This window comes from Microtus oregoni, unplaced genomic scaffold (genome assembly GCF_018167655.1).
Source record: "Microtus oregoni isolate MIOR12 unplaced genomic scaffold, Mior012 000007F_ref0000211, whole genome shotgun sequence".
Lineage (NCBI taxonomy): Eukaryota > Metazoa > Chordata > Mammalia > Rodentia > Cricetidae > Microtus > Microtus oregoni.
In genome coordinates, this window is record NW_024543066.1 from 19665199 (window position 1) to 19686817 (window position 21619).

A 21619-nucleotide genomic window follows, 5' to 3' on the forward strand; every position below is an offset into this window, starting at 1 on the left:
ACACTTAAGATGCAGGAAGTGTTGAATGAATACTAGACAAGAACAACACACTTCAAATAGAAGAGAGAGAGATCTCTGCTCCTTTGCTTGGGCTTATAGGGACCTGGGAAAGGTATGGATGGGAAAAGACACAGCCAAACAGATAAGGGAACAAATCTTTTTGCTCCAACTGTCTCTGGTAGTGTCATGGAGCTAACAGTTTGGTATGTTACACTGGCCCATCTGTGTTGATCCATAAGGATTAAAACCCTTGTTCTCTTTAGCCTTCCGCCCTCCCACTATGCGGCCAAGTGAGGTATACATATTTGGACAGCTAGCTGGTTGGCTGTTTGGCTAGACTGAAGGATGTCTCAAAGAACCAATCAAGGAACATGTTGTTCAAGTAGCACAGACACTGAGAGAAACAATTAATAAATGGGTCCTCCAGAAGCTGAGAAGCTTCTGTAAAGCAAAGGACAAGGTCAACAAGACAAAACGGCAGCTTACAACCCACATCAGACAGAAGGCCGATCTCCAAAATATACAAAGAACTCAAAAAATTGGTCATCAAAAGAACAAATAATCCAATAAAAAATGGAGTGTAGACCTAAACAGAGAACTCTCCACAGAGGACTCTAAAATGGCTAAAAGACACTTAAGTAAATGCTCAACATCCTTAGCCATCAGAGAAATACAAATCAAAACAACTCTGACTTTCCATCTTACACCTGTAAGAATGGCCAAGATCAAAAATTCTGATGACAGTTTATGCTGGAGCGGTTCCATGTAAAGGGAACACTCCTGCATTGCTAGTGGGAGTGCAAGCTGGTACAGTTCCTCTAGATGTCAGTGTGGTGATTTCTCAGAAAATTAGGCAACAACCTTTCTCAAGACCTAGCAATGCCACTTTTGGGTATATATCCAAAGGATGCTCAATCGTACCATAAGGACATGTGCTCAACTATGTTCATAGCAGCATTGTTTGCCATAGCCAGAACCTGGAAACAACCTAAATGCCCCTTGACCAAAGAATGGATAAGGAAAATGTGGTACATTTACACAATGGAGTACTACACAGCAGAAAAAAATAACGACATCTTGAAATTTGCAGGCAAATGTATGGAGCTAGAAAACATCATATTGAGTGAGCTAACCCAGACCCAGAAAGACAAATATCATATTACTCATAAGTGGTTATTAGACACAAAGCAAAGAAAAGCAGCCTACAAGTCACAATCCCAGAGAACCTAGACAACAATGAGGACCCTAAGAGAGACATACATGGATCTAATCTCCATGGAAGTAGAAAAAGACAAGATCTCCTGAGTAAATTGGGAGCATGGAGACCATGGAAGAGGGTTGAAGGGGAGGGGAGAAGCTTAATAAAAACAATAAAAAAAAACCCCACATATTATTTCTCCAGTTTTTTTTTTTTTTTTAAAGGAACTGTCCTTTTAGGCATTCATTAGAATAACCAGCAGAGGGTGCACATGCTCCAGTTAAAAAAATAATAATAAAAATAAAAAATTAAAAGCAAGAGGCCACTTTCTCCTGGCTGGAGGGAGTGCCAGGGTCTCTCAGCAAAGCTCGACTGATGTGTGTTCCTCACATCCACCTGGGAGCAAACATCAAACCACCCGAAGGACCTCCTCATAGCTGAACTTTAAAAGAACTCACTAGCACACGCTTAAGTTCTGAGCCCATGAAACGAGCCCACTGAGCTGTGGTAAAGGACTCCGACTGAGTGGGGTCCTGGCTTGCCTCTGAGCACAGATGTCCATGCCTCTGGTTTTTTGTTTTTTTATATCAACAACAGAGAAGAATTTCGTGAACTTCTCCAAAAGGTTCTGGGGTCAGTTCTATAGAAAAATAGTTCCTCGAACCAAGTAAGAAAAGTATGTTAGAAAAAATAGGCCACACTTATGTGTAATTTTCCACTCTTCATACCTGCCTAGTGTTGCAAATTATTGTTATTATTAAAGGACATCCAGAAGTAATTAATATAGGAACGGTACAAAAAGGCCTGTATGCTATGACATCATCCCCAGGCTTCAGCGATCGCCAATATGTTATCATCCTTCTGTCTTCCCTCTCTGGTGGTATGTGGGGTAGAGGTGTGGGGAGGCTATAGTCGTTTCCACTTCCTTATATTTATGGTTGAATCAGCTTTTTTTTTTTTAAGAAAAAAAAAAACAAGGATCACATTTTGGTAGGAGTTTCAGGATGTATTTAAGTCTTGCAGAAAAACAAAAAGTCAGGCTGTTGGAGGAGATGCTCTCTGGTTTGATTATCTGTGGATCTCCATGTTCTTTTGGAAAATTCCATTGCGAAGATGAGGACAGAGGAATGCATGCAGAGAAGGCTGGCAGCAGAGGGCTTAGCTTCCACTGGGAAGATGTGCACCAAAGGGCTTGGCATCACAAGGGAGGTGTCCACTGAGGGCTTGGCTTCTAGAAGGAAGACGTACATTCGGGTTCCTTTTCTCCGCAGGGACGCATACACTGGAGGGCATAGATTCAGCAAGGGAGGTGTGCACGACTTCCCCAAGGGAGGTGTGCACGGGAGAGCTTATGTGGGAGAGGGAGGTGTGCACGGGAGAGCTTATGTTGCATAGGGCGGTGTGCACTGGAGAGCTTACGGTGCAGACGGAGGTGAGAGGTTGGTTTTCGCAGGGAGGTACGCACACGGAAGCACATAGCCACAGAGAGTCCTGGACTTTAGGACCTGGCATCTCCAAGGCTGGAGAGCACTAGAACAGTCTATATCCACAGGGAAGGCACACACAGGGGGACTGGGTTCCCACGGCTCCTTGTAGAACTCAGGTACATATGTGTTTTGGCACACTTCTATGCTTTGGGGGGAGGGGTTCACAAAATGGGTCCCTAGTGGGGAAACATCTTATTCTTTACAGCTGGGAGCAAAAGTGGTAGCTTTGCTGCCTATTATTTTAAAGCCTCGCTCTAATGTGGCACAGGCAGGAAGCAGAAGGCTCCAGGCGCTCTGGAGGATGTTCATACGCCTACCTTGCTTTTTAGCACTTTCTGTTTCAGCCCCCCCCCCTTCCTGTTAGCATAAAAATTCCATTAACGTAATTGAAGTGAGACAAGTTCAAGGCTAGCAACCAGGTTATGGATCTGCACGGGAGAAAAAAATGCTGCGCTTGGGGAAGAATGAGTAACAAGTGGCCTTTTATGAATTTGACAGTTCGATGATCACACTTTTAATTTTGTGGAACTGCTCCAGCGTCTACCCGTGTCCAGGCAGAGAAGTCACTGCAGCAGAGGGAGAGTGTAGCTCGCTGAGGAAGGCTTGCAAGAACACAGAAGGTTTTCTGCGCGCTTCAGCACAGGTGTATCTTAGGTTGTCCCTTCTGGTAAGAGTGCCATGCAGGGGCTGGAAGGACAGGATCAGCAGGCGCCACCGAGGTCCCCTGAACCTCCCAGCAGAGCTGATGAGTACTTAGGGAAGCAGAATGTCCGGAGAGAGGATTCTGTGACCATCCAATGAAACCACACTGTCATATGTAAGTCTTGCCCCTCAGTACCCACCATGGTGTGCCTGTCGCTGCTGGATGCTCGGGGACGTCGGTGTGGACAGAAGTGTAAGCAGTGGGGACAATTCTGTGGCCACTGTCCTGATCTGTCCTTTCTGCCCTCTGTATCTTGCCTAAGGTGGCTATAAATGCTTGGTGCTTTCAAGGCAGTCTCAAGGTTAGTTACAATGACATCGGCAGTTAAAGGCTGGGCCCAATTCCATAAACTTAAGCAGTCCTGAACTAAAATATGCATAACTCTCCGCAAGGGTGGAGGAGTCCATGTAACCTATCCTTGAGGTAGATCTGATATTTTTGTCCCTGATGAACACACCCAAACCCCAAACAAACAAACGATTCTTAGAAGAATTCCAAGCAATGAATCTGGGTTTATGGCATAGGCCACTGTAGTCAGACTATGGAGTGTCCCCACTGACTTTCACCAGTGGGGTGGCAGGGTGACAGACCACTGTCTCTATTGCTTCCTTAGGCTACAGAATAGGTAGCATGGCTTCTCATCTCCTGCTCTGTCAGAGAAGACAGCAGAGCTCTCTGCAGTGACCTGGCCTGGCTCTATGAAACCTAGCTATAGAGGTCCTGGGAGGTGGAATCCATGACCGAGGGGACATCTAGGCAGGGAAACCAGATGATGGTTTCCAGAAAGGAAATTCAGGAGGGACAGAAAACAGAAACGCACCCACAGAAGTGAGGGGCGAGGAAGAGGACACTGTGAGGATTTCAAGTCTGACCCCGAGTGGATTTCAAGTTTGTCTCACGTGATCTGTCTGTAGGAGTTCCCACGTGCTTCCAAAGCATGCTAGGTTCTGTAACACAGTGCACAAGGACTTGGGGGGACGTCCTGCCTACACAGAGGTGTACCCTAAGGAGAGCAGAGGCCAGCCTGTGGCGCACATCACCTGGACGTTGGAGTCCTGGACCAGGCAGAGCTGTTCCTGGATCTTGTGAAGTTCTTCCTGCTGCCACCGGATGTTGGCCTGCAGGATCCGCGTCCTCTGCTCCAGCTGCTCTTTAATGGTCTGGAACATGCTGAATTGTGCTGAAAACTTCAAAAGGAATTGTTTTTAAAAAAGGGTAAATCAGATCAAAGAGTTATTTCAGCCTGAGACTACCCTTGCCACCATCCTGATGAATCAATCTTACAGGGTTTTCTTTTCTATTCTTCAGCCATTGTCCTCAATATCTCTGAAGAAAACGCTGCTCAGCTCTGAAGGAGGCAGAATCTAGAACAAGGGCTAGGTGTTCCGAGGGTCTCCAGCCAACCTTCCTTGTGCTGATGATGGCAGCAAGCCCTCCTGCCGTCCTCAATTTGATCCTAACGGGCCTGGTTCCATTGAGGTCTTCTCACCCTTTCCCCGTACTCACCATTGCCTCCTAGAGTCACACAGGATGGAAATATGGGCAAGGACAAGGTGATGTTTGCCTCCAGGATGGTCATGGCCGAGGGGGCCCCATAACATGAACCGTTAGTTTGCTTCACCCGAACAACGTGCTCCCCACTCTGAATCCCTTCCTGAAACTGAGATTGGCCTTAGAAAACTCTATACCCTTTACATCTCCTTCAACAAGGGCTCTTTCCTTGCTGGAAATCAAAAGAGAGACGTAGGGGTGGCCTTCCTTGGGTGCACAATCCCTGCTCTGGGCTTGCTTTCTCCTTTCTTTCTTACTTCCCTTCCCGTCCCTTTCCCATTCCTCCCTTCGCCCGTCTTTTTGAGACAGGCTCTTGCTATGTAGCTCAGGTGGGCCTGAACTCATGGCAATCCTCCTGTCCCAATCTGCTGAGTTCTGAGATCACAGATTGTATGTCACCACACCCAGCTTGATGCCTATGCTTTGAGGCAAATTTGCTAGGTTTGCAGTTTCCCGTTCTCTGTCTCTTCTTTCTCCTTCTTCTATCTTTTCTTACTTCTTCTTTACTTCTCTCCTTCCTTCCCTTTCTTCTTTCTTCCTCTCTCTCCTCCTCATCTCTTTCTCTTTCTTCCGTTTTTTTTTTAAACAGTGACTTCCTCTTTTTTCCTCAGCCTCTACCCCTATATCTTCCTGCTCTGTTGCTTGTCCACCGTCTTTTTGCAAATATCCATGAAATCTGTCCTTTTTCTACTCTGGCCTTTGACCTCTCCTACATGGCAAAGGAAGGAGGGCAGTGGAGTTGAGAATGCAGATAGAATCTTCTGGAAGATGCACCATTTTGGAACAGCATACCAACAGAAAGTGTAGGCTGGGAGTGTGGCTCGGTGGGAGAGTATATGCCGAACAAATACAAGGCCCTGGGTTCAGTCCCTAGTACTGGCCAAAACTAGAGCCTATAATGGTAAGGGTAGTTGCCATTGTTTGCAGAGAGTCCCACTCATCAGCCATCCCCCAGGCAAGCAGACATAGGAATACCCCACTTCTCCACTGCAAACTTCATTTCTTCACCATAAACCCATGCCAAGTTTATTAGAGGTCAGAGAGCTGCATGGGTATAGGGACAAACTGGACCTGAGTCTCAGAGGTTTTATCAGGAAGCTCCTCTCTCATCTCCAGTCCTACCTCAGTGAGAGGGGCTTTGACATCAGACCTCCTCAACAAAAGGTTCCTCGGCCACACAGGAGTTTAATCATGATTGATGTAGACTAACCTACCCCACATAAATCTCTGCTGCAATGTAACCCATCCAAGCAGGCAGTGGGTTTTAAAAGAACATTCCACTGAGGGGACAACCAAGCCACACTGGGTATTCAATTAAAAAACAAGCCACAAAGCTTTTGTGGTGGGTTCTATAAGGTCTGTAAATGTCAGGGTCTCATGGTATACTTGAGAAGAGCTGGCAGTAGGGTGGTTCTGGTTGGGCATAGTAGGGACTACAGGAGTTAGTGTTCTCTCTCTCTCTCTCTCTCTCTCTCTCTCTCTCTCTCTCTCTGTGTGTGTGTGTGTGTGTGTGTGTGTGTGTTTGTGTGTGTGTGTGTGTTTTGCTTGAATTCAAGGCCTTGCACAGCCTAGATAGGTATCCTATCACTGAACTGCAGTCATGACGGTTCCCCTTTGTGATAGGGGAATCTACTCTAACTTATGAGTATGAAGGGAAAGAGGCTTTTGGTAAAATTATGAGTTACTCAGACAAATGTCTCCCAAGACATGGATTTTACACCCTGCCCTCGCCACAGGACAATACAATAACAGAAGGTAGGTACATAACTGAAGGGAAATCATAGCATCTCATCCTCTCTCACTTGCAGTAGCTCGGAGAAGGACTTGAAAAGTCAGGAGAGTTGGCTAGTGTGGCTCTACCCACCAGATGCATTTTTAATGCACCCTGAACATGCATACTGAACATGTGCAGACATGCGCAGGCATGCCTCTTCACTGCTATTCTGCAACACTATAGATAACAGCTGTTGGTAGGGTACTGGCATTGGATTGGACACTCATCACCAGAGGGATCTGCAGGATGTGAGAGGGTATGAGCAGGCTCCATGGAAACATTGGGACCTGAGCTGTCGGGAGAGGTCTCAGAACCAGTCTGTCTGTTTTTCATAAGACTGTCTTAAAGAATACAGTGGTTGGGGCTGAAGAGATGGTTCGGCATTAGGAACACTTGCTGCTCTAGCCGAAGACTCTCGTTGGTTCAGTTCCCAGCACCTAATGGCAGCTCACAACCATCTCTAATTTTGCCTCCAGGGGAACTGATACTCTGGCCTCTGTGGGTACTTGCATGCACATGGTATGCATAGACACAAATATAAATAAAAAATAAATCTTAAATACAGTTGTTATCATGTATAGAGCATACCACAGACCAAGAATAGTTAGTAATACGTAGATTTCAAGAAAAAAAAATTAGAACTCCCAAAGGGCCATCTACCATTAGGTATTATAACAATACACTTTTAAAAATTTTTTTCTGAGACGCAAGGCCCAGAAGTGAAAGGGATTCTTGTTTCTTGTGTCTTTGGATTGGAACAGATCACGCATTTCATACCATATCTATCTCAAGAACTTGAAAAGGAAGAACACTATTCTGATTTTCTTTTTCCCCCGATGAGGATAAAGATGGACTATTTTAATGAGGAGACTCTGGCTGAACAGCTTTGATATCACTGCTCAAGTCAGACGCTAGCAAGAAGCATATGCTAACACACGTCTTTCTTATTCCAGGAAAGCATCCGAGGCCACTTCTACGAGGGCATATGTTCCAAAATGTTCCCATCAGCAATCTCGGAGCTGTACAGAGAGAGACAGCCAAACTCTGAGAAGCTGAGGTGTTGGTGAATGGCCATCTGGGACACAGGTACAACTTGGGACCAGAGATTGGGACAATGCCAAATGCCTATAAGGAAACTTAAGCTCTGTGCTTAACAGTGGAAACAGAAGCGATTCTGTGCAATACTCCCCGTGACCACAGAGTGGATGGCTTCATGCTGGGGATCTTGCCCTGAGCCAGGCAAGTGGGGCGTTACACAGTTCTTCTCTAAAATGTTTCTCTTTTCTCTTGTCACCCATTTATTCATCTCCAATCTCCTAGCCATTCTTCAGGGCCAATTCAAAGGATGCCTCCTCCAGGAAGCTGTCCTAGACAGACTATGTCTAATTGGCCCTGTGAAGCATCTGCAAAAGGTGGTTTCTCTGGTTACCTGACCACTTCCCCCTTGACTCTACAAACTAAGAGTGAGGGCCATGTTACAAGCATTCCTGCATCCCTAACGCCTTGCTCTCAGACTGACCCAAGCAAGAACTCACTGAGTGTTACCACAACAAGGAAGGGATTGCTCCACAGAGCTCTAATGCACCCCCTTTTAAAAGAAACATGATATTTATCGCAATGGATTAATAGTGTCTAGAGCCTTCCGGGATCTTCTATGATGCTTTGTCTAATTCAGACTTTCCTAAAATTTGGAGGTATATAGAATGAGAAGAATGCAGACAAATAGCAGCATGATGAACAAAGATGATTGTGAAGACAAAAATCAGACACTGGGGAAAAGAACATGAAGTGAGAAGACACAAGAGATAGCTGAGGACAGCGCTGATAGGGAAGTCCATTGTTAGATAGGTTCCATGCGCACTTTGGGGTAAAATCCCCCACTTCAGACCCTAGTTGGTGCTGCATGTACAATCCATAGTAGTGTGAAAACCTTCACAAACTCAGAAGACGTCCCTCTGTCCCCAGTCTCTGACTCACCTGTGTCATGGGAACAGGTGGACTCTGCAAGATTGTCTGAGGCAGGAGCTGCTTTGCAAGGTCACAGGATGACGGGGAAGGCAGGGGAGCCTGGTGAGAAAGGGGGGCTTTATTAAAGATCACTTCCAAACTGCTCTGGGGCCCAGCCCTCTGCTGGCTGGGTTTTCTAGCTGCAAGTCTTAGAATGAAGACTTACAGAAAAGTTAAGGCCTCTATTTCCTGATTGCAATGGCTTCGGTGTAGGACACAAAGTTAAGAGCGACCCACGGCTGGTGTAAGACACTTGTGGCTCTTGAGCCACTTTTGGGTGCTCTCAGAGTATATGATTTTCCACCACCATGTCTTAGGCAAAGGCTGCTGATGTCTGCCTGCCCTTGGCAGTTCCACTGTCTCCCTCTGCTGCCCTGTGCTAGACAGACTCCTTCCGTGAGGATCAGGCTACTCTTCTCCCCAGTGCATTTATTCTCAAGATGTCATCAATGGAGTCATTTCCTGGTCACTTGGGAAATAATATGTAGAAATAAGAGCTACGACTCCCAGTTTCACGGGCTGTTAAATGTTTTCGGGAGATAAGAAAGAAGACTCTTTAGAAGTTATCCTCCAGTGTGCCTAGTCCCAAGGGGCTGTAAGAAGCAGTTTGCATAGAAAGCATCGCTCAGGACCGCAATGGGAGGAAGTGGCATCAGGGAGGTGTGATGCCAGGGAGAATCCCAGGTGCAGGCTTGCCCGCCAGAGGCTGTCTCACCCTCCAGAGGCTCACTTGGCTTCTTCTGTGTCCCCTGCACGTCTGGGGGAGACAGAAGCACACTGGGCCACCCTCCAAGACAGAATGTGGTTTGTTGATGACTTTGTGTACAGGTCAACAATCTGTGGTGTTATGGAGAGATTTGGCATACATCAGCACCATAGCTAGCCACCAGTCTTCCTGAACAAAGTCACATGTAGAATGAGATTCAAACAGGAGGGCCCCTAGAGGCTCAGGAGACAGACCCTTATGATTGAAGCACTAAGTTCCATTTTTAAAAATCACTTGAATTTTGTATTCTGCAAGTACATATCCATGCCCATTTTTCAATAAAAAATATCTAAAATTAGTTGCTAAATGAATACCACGGCTTCATGCCTCCCTCCCTGCCCACCATACCTCATCCTGTCCCCTCATTCCCTAAGTAAGACTGGTTCCCTGGAGAGCCTCCGTGTGTTCCCGTGGCTCTTCAGCCCACGTCTCAAGGCAGCAATGCCCTGCTGAGAAGATCCCACACATACCGGCATTGTGGCCGCCTGACTGAGTCCCGGCACTGGTAACTCCTGGGGTAGGGTGGCCGATCTTGGCAAAGCTGTGTTGCTGTTCTCAGCCATCAGCTTGGTTGGCGTGGCTGTAAGGAAACCAGGGTCATGCCAGGGTACAGACAGGGGATGGTGTGCTGGCTAGTTCTTATGTCAACATGACGCAGGCTGGGGTCATTTCAGAAGAGGGAGCATCAATTGAGAAAATGCCCCCACCAGACTGGCCTATAGACAAACCTGTAGTACAACTTCTTGATTGTAGGTGGTGCCACCCCTGGGTCCTAAGTGGCATAAGAAAGCAGGCTGAGCAAGCCAGGAGGAACAAGCCAGTAAACAGCACTCCTCCATGGCTTCTGTATCAGCTCCTGCGTCCAGTTCCTGCTCTGACTCCCTGGATGACAGATGAAACAGACCCATCCCTCCCCTCATTGGTTTTTGATCATGGTGTGTGTGTGTGTGTGTGTTTTGCGTCATACCAATAGAAACCCTAACTAACATGTATGAGAAAACACCATCAGTGTGGTATGAAATACAGTGTAAACTGGGCTTTCTGGGTAAGATGGCCTGGCTCAACTCAGTCTGGGACTTTGTGTAACTCTGTGCCCCTGGTCTGATGGGGTTCCCATTCATTTCCCGTCCATGCAATGGCACTCACAGGTGGGTTCTGACATGGCTGTGTGCGAGGACTTGTGGGAACTCCTTGAGGACGCTGATGGCGAAGGACTGGTAGTTAGACCCGAGGCACCCATGTCAAGTGCGTTAAAGTGCTGCTGGGGCTCCAGGCTTGAGTCCTTTTCCTGAAATAGACACAGACACACGGACACACAGACACACACAGATACACACACAGAGACACACAGACATACACACAGAGAGACACGCAGACACACAGACATATACACACAGACACACACAGAGACACACACAGACACACAGACATACATACACAGAGACACGCAGATACACAGACAGACACACAGACAGACACACAGATACACAGACACAGACACACAGAGAGACATGCAGACACACACACAGAGACACGCAGACACACAGAGATACACACACAGACACACAGACACATACATATGCAGACACAGACACAGAGATACAGACAGACACATAGACGTACAGACATGCAGAAACACAGAGAGACACGCACACACATACACATACGAAAATCCATATTTCAGCATTAAGACTCCATGAACAAATGACACAACATGACTTTAGTTCTAGTACTTAGAAGAATTTGGAAGAAATGGAGAAAAATACTCTATTTTTTTTTTGGCAACACTGTATATACATTTGGGTAGAGTAGAAGCTCATGTGCCATGTAGCATTGCCAGGAGGCTTATGTCTTATCAGCCACATTTACCTATACCGTCTCACCTTCTATTTTGAATTTTCACCGACCCCGCACTGAATGTGTATTCTGTTTTTCCTTTAAAATCATTATCTCATCACCTGGAATTTGGGGATTCTGAGATGAGAGGTGATATCAGAAAGAAATAAGGTTACTACTGAACTGTTAACACGGCCAGCGAGATCAACACCACGAGGCCATCAAAAGACATCTCATATTGCTGCTCAGGCTTGCTCCCTGCATCGGTGAAGAGCCTGGGGTCTCTCATCTTTAGATCTCTGACTCTTAATTGGTCCTGGCTTCCAGGCCATCTCTACATCTAACAAGGCATGATGAGAGAGAAAGCAGCTACAGTGGCCCGGCTCCCATCCTCCACGGCTTAGGCCAAATGTAAAAAAGGTTGTAATAGCTTTTTTAATCTGAAGAAGAAAAAGTAGTGTTTATTCTAAGTCCTGCTCTCACTCGGAAAGGTGGAAATTGCCAGTACCCACTGTGATATGACCACTGACCTGGGTATTCAATTTCACATATGCGATTTCATGTGCTGTTCTGTCTTTGGACTCATGGTTCCAGTAAGGATGGTTGCCGCCATCGTGTATGTGTGTGTGTGTGTCTGCAAAGAGGACTGTGGTGATTGATATGAGACCTACAAGCTTGTGCCAAAAAGGATGTGCCTGTCTGTGTGGTGGGAACTAATAGCTGCTTAGAGACAATCTACTTAGGTAAGGCTGGTTCCAGGGTCATTGCACCATGACCATAGTGAACTGCACATTCCTGTTCAGCAGAGGAATCACTCAGGGAGTGAGTGTGCCCACTGAGGGGCTGCCATAGCCATGGCCAAGCCTGAATATCAATCCAGCGATGGAATAGCATTTCACAAACATCTCAGCCAGTGGAACGTTAAAACTCCCCCAAATAGGATCACCACGGATAGTTTGAGAAGCAATGTCCGAGAAGTTCCACTTCAAAAGGAGCTGATACCTTGTCACCCAGAAACCTGAGTGACAAATTTCTGAATGGCTGATGGCTAGGTTCGCATTATACCTGCTCCTTGGTTGTGATGTATGGTGTGCCGAAAACTTGTCAAATACTAGCGGAATTCCATTCTCCGCCATGATATACGGTGTGTGATGTGGTGAGCTGGGTACCAGACTCTTCCCTAAGCAATGGCAGCCTCCTCGTGTAAGGATGCAGATGATGGCTTGCGGAGGCAGAATAGCAGCAGGTAGGCCGCTGCAGACACTGTTCTCTGATCTTTAAAGGGGATTTCTCTTTCCTCCCAGTTTCATTGGCAAGGGATGAGAGACGTTTTTGGTGATCACAGACAGGCTGGCGGGCTGCCACAAAGCTTTTGGTCAGATTCTGGAATCTAGATTGCTGGACACCCTAGAACTACCTTTATTCTTTATAAAGATGATTTTATTGAGCTATATATTTTCCTCTGTTCCTCTTCCTTCCTTGGCCCCTGAACTACCTTTCAACATATCCAAAAAAGGGTTTTATTCCATAATTGATACAAGAAAATCATTATTTCATATTGATTGGCAGAATTTTTGCTTTCTTAAAATAACACTGGCCCTTCTAGCTGATAGCTTCTTAGTTTTAATGAAATACAACATTCTTTCCTTTACTGCCTTTTCTCTTTGTCTTCTAATGTTTCTGCTGCTTTATGAATGACCTTTGAAGGACTGAGGCTCTGGTCTGCTTGTAGGTGATCATCACAGTTTCTTGTCAGAGGAAAAACCTGGTCAGATGGTACCAGAGAACTCCGGGTAGGAAAAGGAAGGAAGGCTTTGTAGGCTGAAAGATCTCTTTGGCATCAGAGTTCCCTTTTTTACACTAGATTTCTTTATACAAAGCTGACACAACGTGGCTATTAACTAAGGTCTGGGACACTGAATTAAAAACAACATGGAGGATGGGATGGTAGTTTTGTGTGGATTCCATTCCCAGCACTACAAAAATCAAAACCAGAAAGAGCAGGAGGGACAGGCTAGGAACTGGAAACAACACATCAAAGCTTAGTCTAAGGGAGAGACAGAGCCTTGAACTGTTCCCCACTCTAGTTCGTTATGGAATCACTCCCCAGCATTTTATCTCCGGGAGAAATGCAAACTGGGCTTTTCATAGCCATCAATGGAAGGCTGAGAAGTTGCCAAGCCATCCCTTGGGTCCAGAGGCTCCTTCTGAGCCAATTTTTCCAAGTGTGCCCTTGGATCCCCACGCTTTCATGCTCACCTAAGGGAAAAGAGCACACAGCGCCCACTCCATAGGGCCTTCACGAAAGGTAAGTGAGCAGGCACCCACAAAGAGTAATGGGGAACTCAGCAAGTGCTCAGCTGAGAGGAATCTGCTCTTGCTACCCAAGAACTGATCAAAACAAGCCATGGTGGCTGTCACTGCTTAGCCCTTGTCCGTTTTCATCCTCTGGACAGGGAGGCATAAGCTCACCTTCAGTGCGGAGGAATGCATGGTCTCTGTGGGTGGGTCTTCCAAAGCCAGCTCCTGTCTCCTCTCTACCCGGACGTCTGCGTAACTGCTCAGGAAAGAGACAGACCACAGTGGTGTTGGAACATTCCAGGAGGGCAATATCCAACGGAGCACATGGGGGCCCTCTTTATAAAACCTGCTCATGATGTATACAGCACAGAAGAACCCATCTGTGACCTCCTTAGAGGTCTGAGTTTCATCCCCGCCAAGTTGCCTTACACAGATTCTAAGATGTTGCAGACACCTCCATTTCCGGGGTGGTTTGTTTCCTTCCACACTATTCTATCCCTTGGTTTCCCCAAACCTCCAGATACAGTAACATTTAAGATATATTTTTATTTGCTGATGAGCTTCTGTATGTAAAGGACTAAAAACCATGCTTCAAGCATGTTCATTATAGACAGTGTGTATGAAATTATACATAAAGAAACAAAGCCAGAACTAGCAAGACCCAGGTCACTGCTGAATCTAGGGAACCATTCTGTCACCACTGTAGAAAAACCCCTATGTGGAGCTGCGGGATGGGGAGGTGACTGGGATGAGAAACCGGAGCATTTGACCCCTTATTTAGTTGCTCAGTTCGCTTCCCAGGCTCTCCTAGAACTAGCTTCTTCCTATGATTTGGGAGGGTAGCATCTTCCCTTCCTGGGGACCGAGCATCCCACTGGAAAAGACACAGCCTGAGAGGCAGCGGATGACTCCTGGCCATGAAGTCACAAGACACTGGCTGAGGAAATCCAAAAGGATGGATTGGAGAGTGGAGCACAAGATGTAATGAAATCAGATCAAGGTCATTGGCCAAGGAAGGCCAGCGGTTTTCTCTGTTCTCGGCAAACACTAAGCAAGTCCGTTCTATATGCATAGGCATGTATCCAGCTTCATATATAGTTTATATGTACTGTTGTCCCTGTCCCTCAATATCCATGGGGATCAGATTCAGGACCCCCTTGGATACTAAAACCCACAGATGCTGAAGTTCCTAACAAAATGGGGGGTAGCATTTACACATCACCTGTGTCCATTCTCTTGCATACTTCACGTCTTGCATACTTCCTTCTAATACTTAAGGCAATGTAAATGCCATGTGCACACTTAGTATACTATGCTCTTTAGGGAACAGTGAGAAGAAACATGCTTGCATATGTTTCCTATAAATGCAATTTAAAAATATCTTCCATCAGTGTTTAGCCAAAATATACGAACACAAAGTCCACTTGATATGGGGTGAACTATTAATTATCTTTATTAGATTTTTTTTTTCTGAAATGGGGTCTCACTCTGTATCCCAGGCTGGCCTTAAACTTGAGATCCTTCTGATTCAGCCTTCCTCATGTTAGGATTATTGGAGCCAGACACTATGCTGGGCACAAAGTCTCTCTTCTAAGCCAGCCTCTAGATGACTTGTCTTCTTGGCATGTCTCTCCTGGGATGGAGGGTAAATCACCCGTTTTCTTTAACTCTGAGAGTTGGGAACCCACACAGGCCACATCCATGCCATGCTGGGCATATTGCTATCCTTTGAATTCCTGCTCACCCACCCTGAGCTGAGGGCTCCCCAAAGCTACTAGGGACCCCCAGGGTCACGTTCCTACAGGCAGCCCAGCTGTTGTCCTAATATGCCTCAGCTGCCAACAGGTGTTTTTGAAGCCTTAACAAAAAAAAAGTATGTGTTTGAGTTATTTGGAGATAACAGTGTTCTTTTCAAAAACACCAACAAGGAAAAGTTGGGGGATGGATGGAGATGAGGGAAAAATATGTAAGTAGGTCAGTAAAGTTGGAACTTACTAAATAATATCCTGGCAGCTTTCAAAGGGGCTTGACTGAAAACTCATAGCACGTCTCAGAGCCGGGAGGAGGAAGGGCGTGTACCCGGGCAGAGGCCCGAGTTCTGATCATCCAGTTTGCTGCCGACGACAGCCAGAGCCTTTCCTCTGACACAGGGTGTCCTTAAGGTGGTCACTGATCCTTCCCCACACCCTTGGTGGCCTCGCCCACCCTCCCAGGCACTTCACAGGGGCCCAGGCTTCCGGTCTGGACGGTACCTGACCACCGAGTGAGTACACACGATGAACTCGGGCTTGGAATTCCATTGGTGGTAGGTGATGTAGTAGTGGGTCTGTAACCAAATCCACTGCTGCCCTTTGGTTAGAAACCGGTAACAGCATGACTTCCCTTTGCCAAACTGCATCACTAGGAGGAAAAGAAGTAGACTTTGCATGTAACAATGCTCACTGAAAAGGGACCCTTCTCCCAAGACTTACTACTAAAATCCAAAAGTTCCAGAACACGGTACCAAACATTGCTCATCTCACTAGTTGCGCTGTAGTTTAAGTGACTATTATCACACAATCTGATACTTTTGGGGCTGGGGGGGCTGTGAGGTGCTGGAATTGATTTTAGGGCCTCATGCTTACTAGGTAATTGATCTGACTTGGTCATACTCAGTCAAACAAAAGTATTACATTACGTCTTCTTCTTCTTCTTCTTCTTTTTTTTTTTTTTGGTTTTTCAAGACAGAGTTTCTCTGTAGTTTTGGTGCCTGTCCCAGAACTAGCTCTCCTAGACCAGGCTGGCCTCGAATTCCCAGAGATCCGCCTGCCTCTGCCTCCCGAGTGCTGGGATTAAAGGCGTGCGCCACCACCGCCCTGCAAAAGTATTACTTCTTTTTGTTTGTTTTGCTTTTTCGAGACAGGGTTTCTCTGTGTAGCCTTGGCTGTCCTGTCCTGGACACTCTATAGACTAGGCTGGCCTTGAACTCACAGAGATCTATCTATCCCTGAGTGCTGGGATTAAAGGCGTGAACTACCACCACCCTGCATGAAGAATTTTTTTGTTTTTGTTTTTTGATACAGGGTTTTTCCTGCATAGCTTTTGGAGCCTGTATTGGCACTAGCTCTTGTAGACCAGGTTGGCCTTGAACTCTTGGAGATCTCCGCCTGCCTCTGTCACCTGAGCTCTGGGATTAAAGGCGTGCACCACCACCGCCTGGCGCATGAAGAATTCCTTTTTTTTTTTTTATTTTCGAGACAGGGTTTCTCTGTAGCTTTTTTGGTTCCTGTCCTGGAACTAGCTCTTGTAGACCAGGCTGGCCTCGAACTCCCAGAGATCCGTCTGCCTCTGCCTCCCGAGTGTTGGGATTAAAGGCGTGCGCCGCCATTGCCCGGCCACATGAAGAATTCTTAATACAGTGATTTCACGTGTTCCCAAATGCACTAAGGCTGAAAAAACTCTTCACGTAAGGGCACACAAGGATAGGTTTTCCAGCTGGAGATTTAAGTAAAAAGAGGCCCTGATTTTCTTGGGATTTTCTTCCTGCAGGTGAGATGCCTTTGGGACTTCAAGAACTGAACAGAGGATGGAGCATCCAGACATGAAAGAAATGGACCCAAAATAAACCTGCCAGCCAGCAATTGATGGGCATCTACAGCTGTCACCAACAGTTGAGTCTCAGCCCACACCGTTTTAGAACAGAGAGTCTGGCATGGATGCCTGTAGCCCAGGTCTCCCTCTGCAGCGGCATGGCTGCCTAGAGACTCTATAGTTGCATCTGCAGATGGCTCCTTTGGGGGGTATACAGGACAGAATGCATGCCAGTGGTTTATTAGCTCACGTGAGGCAGCAGCATAAATTATGGATCCAAGGAAGAGGACCAATTTGGATTTTATTACCACAGTGCCAGTGATTTAGCGCCTTGTAATGAACGCAGTCATGAGGAATCTTACCTAGGAAAGCGAAGCTGCCAAAGGATTCGCCACACTGTTCAGATTTGGATCTGAGTAGAGAAGCCTGACAGAGTGGATGTGTGGGCGCTACAAAGCGAGCACTTCTTGCCTGAGTCGCCGGGCAAGTCTATCAGATGCCTAGTGTGATTCTGCCACCTGAGAGGCTTCTCTATGCTGGCAGAGGCAGCCAGAGGTTTAAAGCAGCCACGCGCCTCAGATCTGAATGTGCATCACCATCCGCCGCAGGGACTTGTGAAAACGGATTTTCTCATTCCTGATCCCTGGTGGAAGGAGCCTGGTGCTTACATAGCTTGCTTAAGCTACATTTTTGAGAAATGAAGGGTTAAGATGAAGATGAATTTTCCATCCTGACAGATTTAGCAGCAACTCCAGCATGTTCCCTTGTCAGCAAGGACGGCACAGAGAAGAAAGTCCTAACAACCACTTTAGACAAGGCAGCTACTGAAGGCCAGTGTCTGTCGTCTGTTAGCTCAGAGTCCATAGCTCAATGTTTGGGAAACTGTTCCTCATCAAAGCTGAGCGCTGGCACTAAAATATGACTCTGAGTGGTTGGTTTCTGATTCTTCTTGTGAAATGTGGACTAGAAGAGTTTGTGATTCCTGCTGTCCTATGGCATGAGGCCTACATTGAATGCTTGTCGGAATGTTCCCCTCTTCTGTGGCACAGAGTCCTCTCTGACTTTTCCATCAGCTGTAGAGGGGCCCTCCAAATCCCCCTCCACCCCCAAGATCCTGTGCATACCTCTGCCACACACTGGCAGCGTCTTGCAAATTCACCTGCTTCTGGATTTCCTAGTAGACTCTGGCTGGGTGGGCAGTCCGGAGAAAAATCTAACCCTACCTTAATTCCTTGATTGGGATTAAAGAATGTGACTCCTCTGGTTGACAGTGGGATGTTGCTGGGGATCAGGGCAATGCCAATTCCGAGTTAAAGTAGGGCCCATGGAGTTAAGCATGTGAAAGAACCCATTAGCCCATGTCATTGCTGCGTGGGACACCATGCCTGCCCTCACTGTGGCAAGCTGACTTCCAGTTGCACAGAATCCTGCTATCTGGACCCTTGGCAAGCACACAACTCCCGGCTGGGCTGGCGAGTGGTACTCACGGTGCTGGTGGCACCTGGCCAGGAGCTCCAGGTCATCAATGTGGTAGTAGTCATAGCCTGAGGTGCCGAGTACTTCAAAGGGCAGGTACCCTATGATCGGAGGGGCTCTGTAGGGAGGCAAGAGGAACTCTTTACGAGAGGAAACTGCACAATATACAAGCTGGTTGTAACACTTGGTGAGGAGGGGCAGTTTGCACGCTTGGTGGTTTCCATGGAGGCCTCGTTTATCAAGAACCAGGGGCAGGAAAGCAGTATCGCAATGATGATCAGGATCAGAGAGCCCATATTGAAAAGGAACTCACTCATTCCAGCATACAGGCATTTGATTCCTTGGGATAACTTGACCCAAATGTTAACAAGAACTTATAGATATTGGAGAATTTAAAACAGCTATCAACTAGGACAACCCAATACTCAAAATGAAAGGGCAGGGAGGGGATGGTTGCTAGTTCACAAACCGGGAATGATGTGCTATGTAGGAACAAAAGCGTTGGGCTGCAGGATCCAAAGATGATCAAAGAAATCAGAGTATTTCTGTCCCCGCATTTGCTTTTGACAGTCAGGAAGTAGGAATGGCCTAAGTTGGGTCCATCCCAAAGATGTCTTGGGGCTGAGACATCACTCTGAACATAGGACCTGGGCACAAACGGGATCCCGACCTTCCCCTTAGCTGGGAACAACTGTTCTTATCGCCAAGGAGTCCTTCCCCTTCAATGTACCAGGCTGGACTTCATTCTCCCAAGCGGAGCCTGGCTCCTGCAAACAACTCTTGAAAAGGACCCAACTCAAATATGTTTTTCTTCTCACAAACCTGTGATCCAGAAATAAAAATTTCCATTCCAAGCTATGCCTCGAAGTGAATTCCTCTAAAGGTTCGTCAGCTACACACATTTCCTGTGTTGGAAAAGGAAGAGAGAGAGAAAAAAAAAAAAAAAAAACAAACCAGAATGTTGCTCAGGGTGCCAAATGCTCACCCTTGGTTGGTTCAAAAGGAATTGAATGATGGGTAACCCAAGCTAAAACGACTCTGAGCCAATTTCCAAACGGTGCTGGACTGAAATTCATCATCCGTACTTAATTTCTGTATTAGCTGACCCTAAATTTATTTCACAAACTGGGAAAAGTACCTAGAAGCCAAACTGTGCCTCACCCCCTTCCCATTATCTGGCCGTGTAGAAAACTTGAGGTGAGGACTTTTCCTCTGAATTCGAATCACGAATTTAATTCCATCACATTTGTATCAGAGATAGGAAGTGTGACCACAGAAGGGAAAATACAATAAAGGCTCTCAGTTTTTTGACTCACAGTCTGAGGTCTACCTACTCAAAACATATGCCTAACGATGGTGCAAAGATATGAAACCTGGCCAGATATCTTTATAGATTCATCACCAACGGGTACTGCCTTCAAACCAAAATCCCACAGGAACCTGGGGCTTTGGGATGGGCCCTAGGGGCAGACCAGAGCCTAGACATTTAGAGTTTTGAAAACTAATTTTTAAATCTAACTTTATCGTGATTTTATTCCCTTCGGTAAGGATCATTAATGACATGTAACCAAATGTGATGCCATTGAAATAGGTCCACATTGTGATGTCACTTGTTGGGAACTTGCCTTTAAGAACTGCGGTGTCGCCAGACGCACGGTGGCGATGAAGCAGACCTCCTTTCCTAGCGGCACACGGCAAGGTCTCGAGAGGGTGTTGTCAAAGCCATTACAGGACGGGCTAGGCACTGGTGGGAGGAAGACGCACAGGTTAGCCCTGCCTGGCGACAATAGCTAACCTTTACCTGGCACTTCCTGCTTTCAGTTTAGGCATGTTACCTCGCTCCATTTTTACAGCACCCTGAGGAGGTAGGTAAGCCTGTTATTCCTACTGCACAGATAAGGAAATTGAGGCACTTGTTTGAGGCCATCTTCCTGGCTGAACTAGGAATTGAAGCCACTAGACCCCCACTGACCCTCACTTCTACTAGCTATTCAGAATTTGCTTCTTGTGTTGGGAAAACTGCTCTCCAATAAAAGGCCCTCCTTCTATAGCAGTGGGTTTCAACCTTCCTAATGCTGCGACCCTTTAATACAGTTCCTCGTGTTGTGGTGATCCCCTACCATAAAATTATTTTCATTGCTATTTCATAACTGTAATTTTGCCACTGTCATAAATAGTAATGTAAATATTTGACATGTAACCTCTGTAAAAGGGTCGTTAGACCCCCAAAGAAGTCACAGCCCACAGGTTGAGAATCATTGTTCTCAAGGAAGGGCCTGGATGCTGGCTTTGATGTTTTAAGGGTGAATTACATTGTCCAGCGGTGTTTCCTTTGCTGATAGTCCCAGGAGAAGAAGTGGTGGCTTCGCAAGCATCAAGGACTCTGTCTCAAATCTCATTTTTGGGAGTCTGGGATGATACAGGGCCAGATCACCGAGAAGCTGTCCTTGCAGTTTAGGTGGTTGTGGATGGATCTGGGATGCCCTCCATGGGGTAAAGGCTTAATTTCTAGTTTGATGCTATTGGGCAGTGGGAAAACCTTGAGGGATACACTTGGGATATTCTTGACTCCTGGGGTCGGCCTTCAAAATGGATTATGAGACTCTGGTTTCATCCATACTCTCTCTCTTCCAGGCATGGATTATACACCTCTGTTCTGCTCTGTACTCTGTGCTCCCTGATGTGACCATCCTCCTCACCACAGGCCCCAACGCAACAGGACAGTGGATCACAGACTGAAACCTCAGAAACCCTGAACCAAAATAACTTTTAAACTTGCTAAATGTCAACAAGTAGAACAAAATGTGATGACATCTCTCTCCACGAGTCTGTCGTTTTCCTCAAGAGTCTAAGAAGACATGACTGCCATCATTTTAGATGGGGAAACTGAGGTCTGGAAAGGTCACCTGACTGTCCCACAGGTCTTTGCCTAAGTCCAGTTCTCAGGGGA

The 21619-nt window shown here is 46.5% G+C and overlaps 1 protein-coding gene across 2 annotated transcripts in view; it reads right to left on the minus strand.

Annotated features, from left to right (window-relative positions):
* The window catches only part of Npas2 (neuronal PAS domain protein 2), a 179764-nt gene that overhangs the window by 24685 nt on the left and 133460 nt on the right, over window positions 1-21619 (minus strand). For both annotated transcript variants that reach the window (XM_041655918.1, XM_041655917.1), the window contains exons 8-16: window positions 20295-20413; window positions 19492-19574; window positions 18681-18787; window positions 15876-16023; window positions 13795-13879; window positions 10633-10774; window positions 9957-10066; window positions 8691-8780; window positions 4429-4575 (exon numbers count right to left, since the gene is read on the minus strand). In XM_041655918.1, coding sequence (XP_041511852.1) covers window positions 4429-4575; window positions 8691-8780; window positions 9957-10066; window positions 10633-10774; window positions 13795-13879; window positions 15876-16023; window positions 18681-18787; window positions 19492-19574; window positions 20295-20413 — 1031 coding nt within the window. The remainder of the gene's footprint in view (window positions 1-4428; window positions 4576-8690; window positions 8781-9956; window positions 10067-10632; window positions 10775-13794; window positions 13880-15875; window positions 16024-18680; window positions 18788-19491; window positions 19575-20294; window positions 20414-21619) is intronic.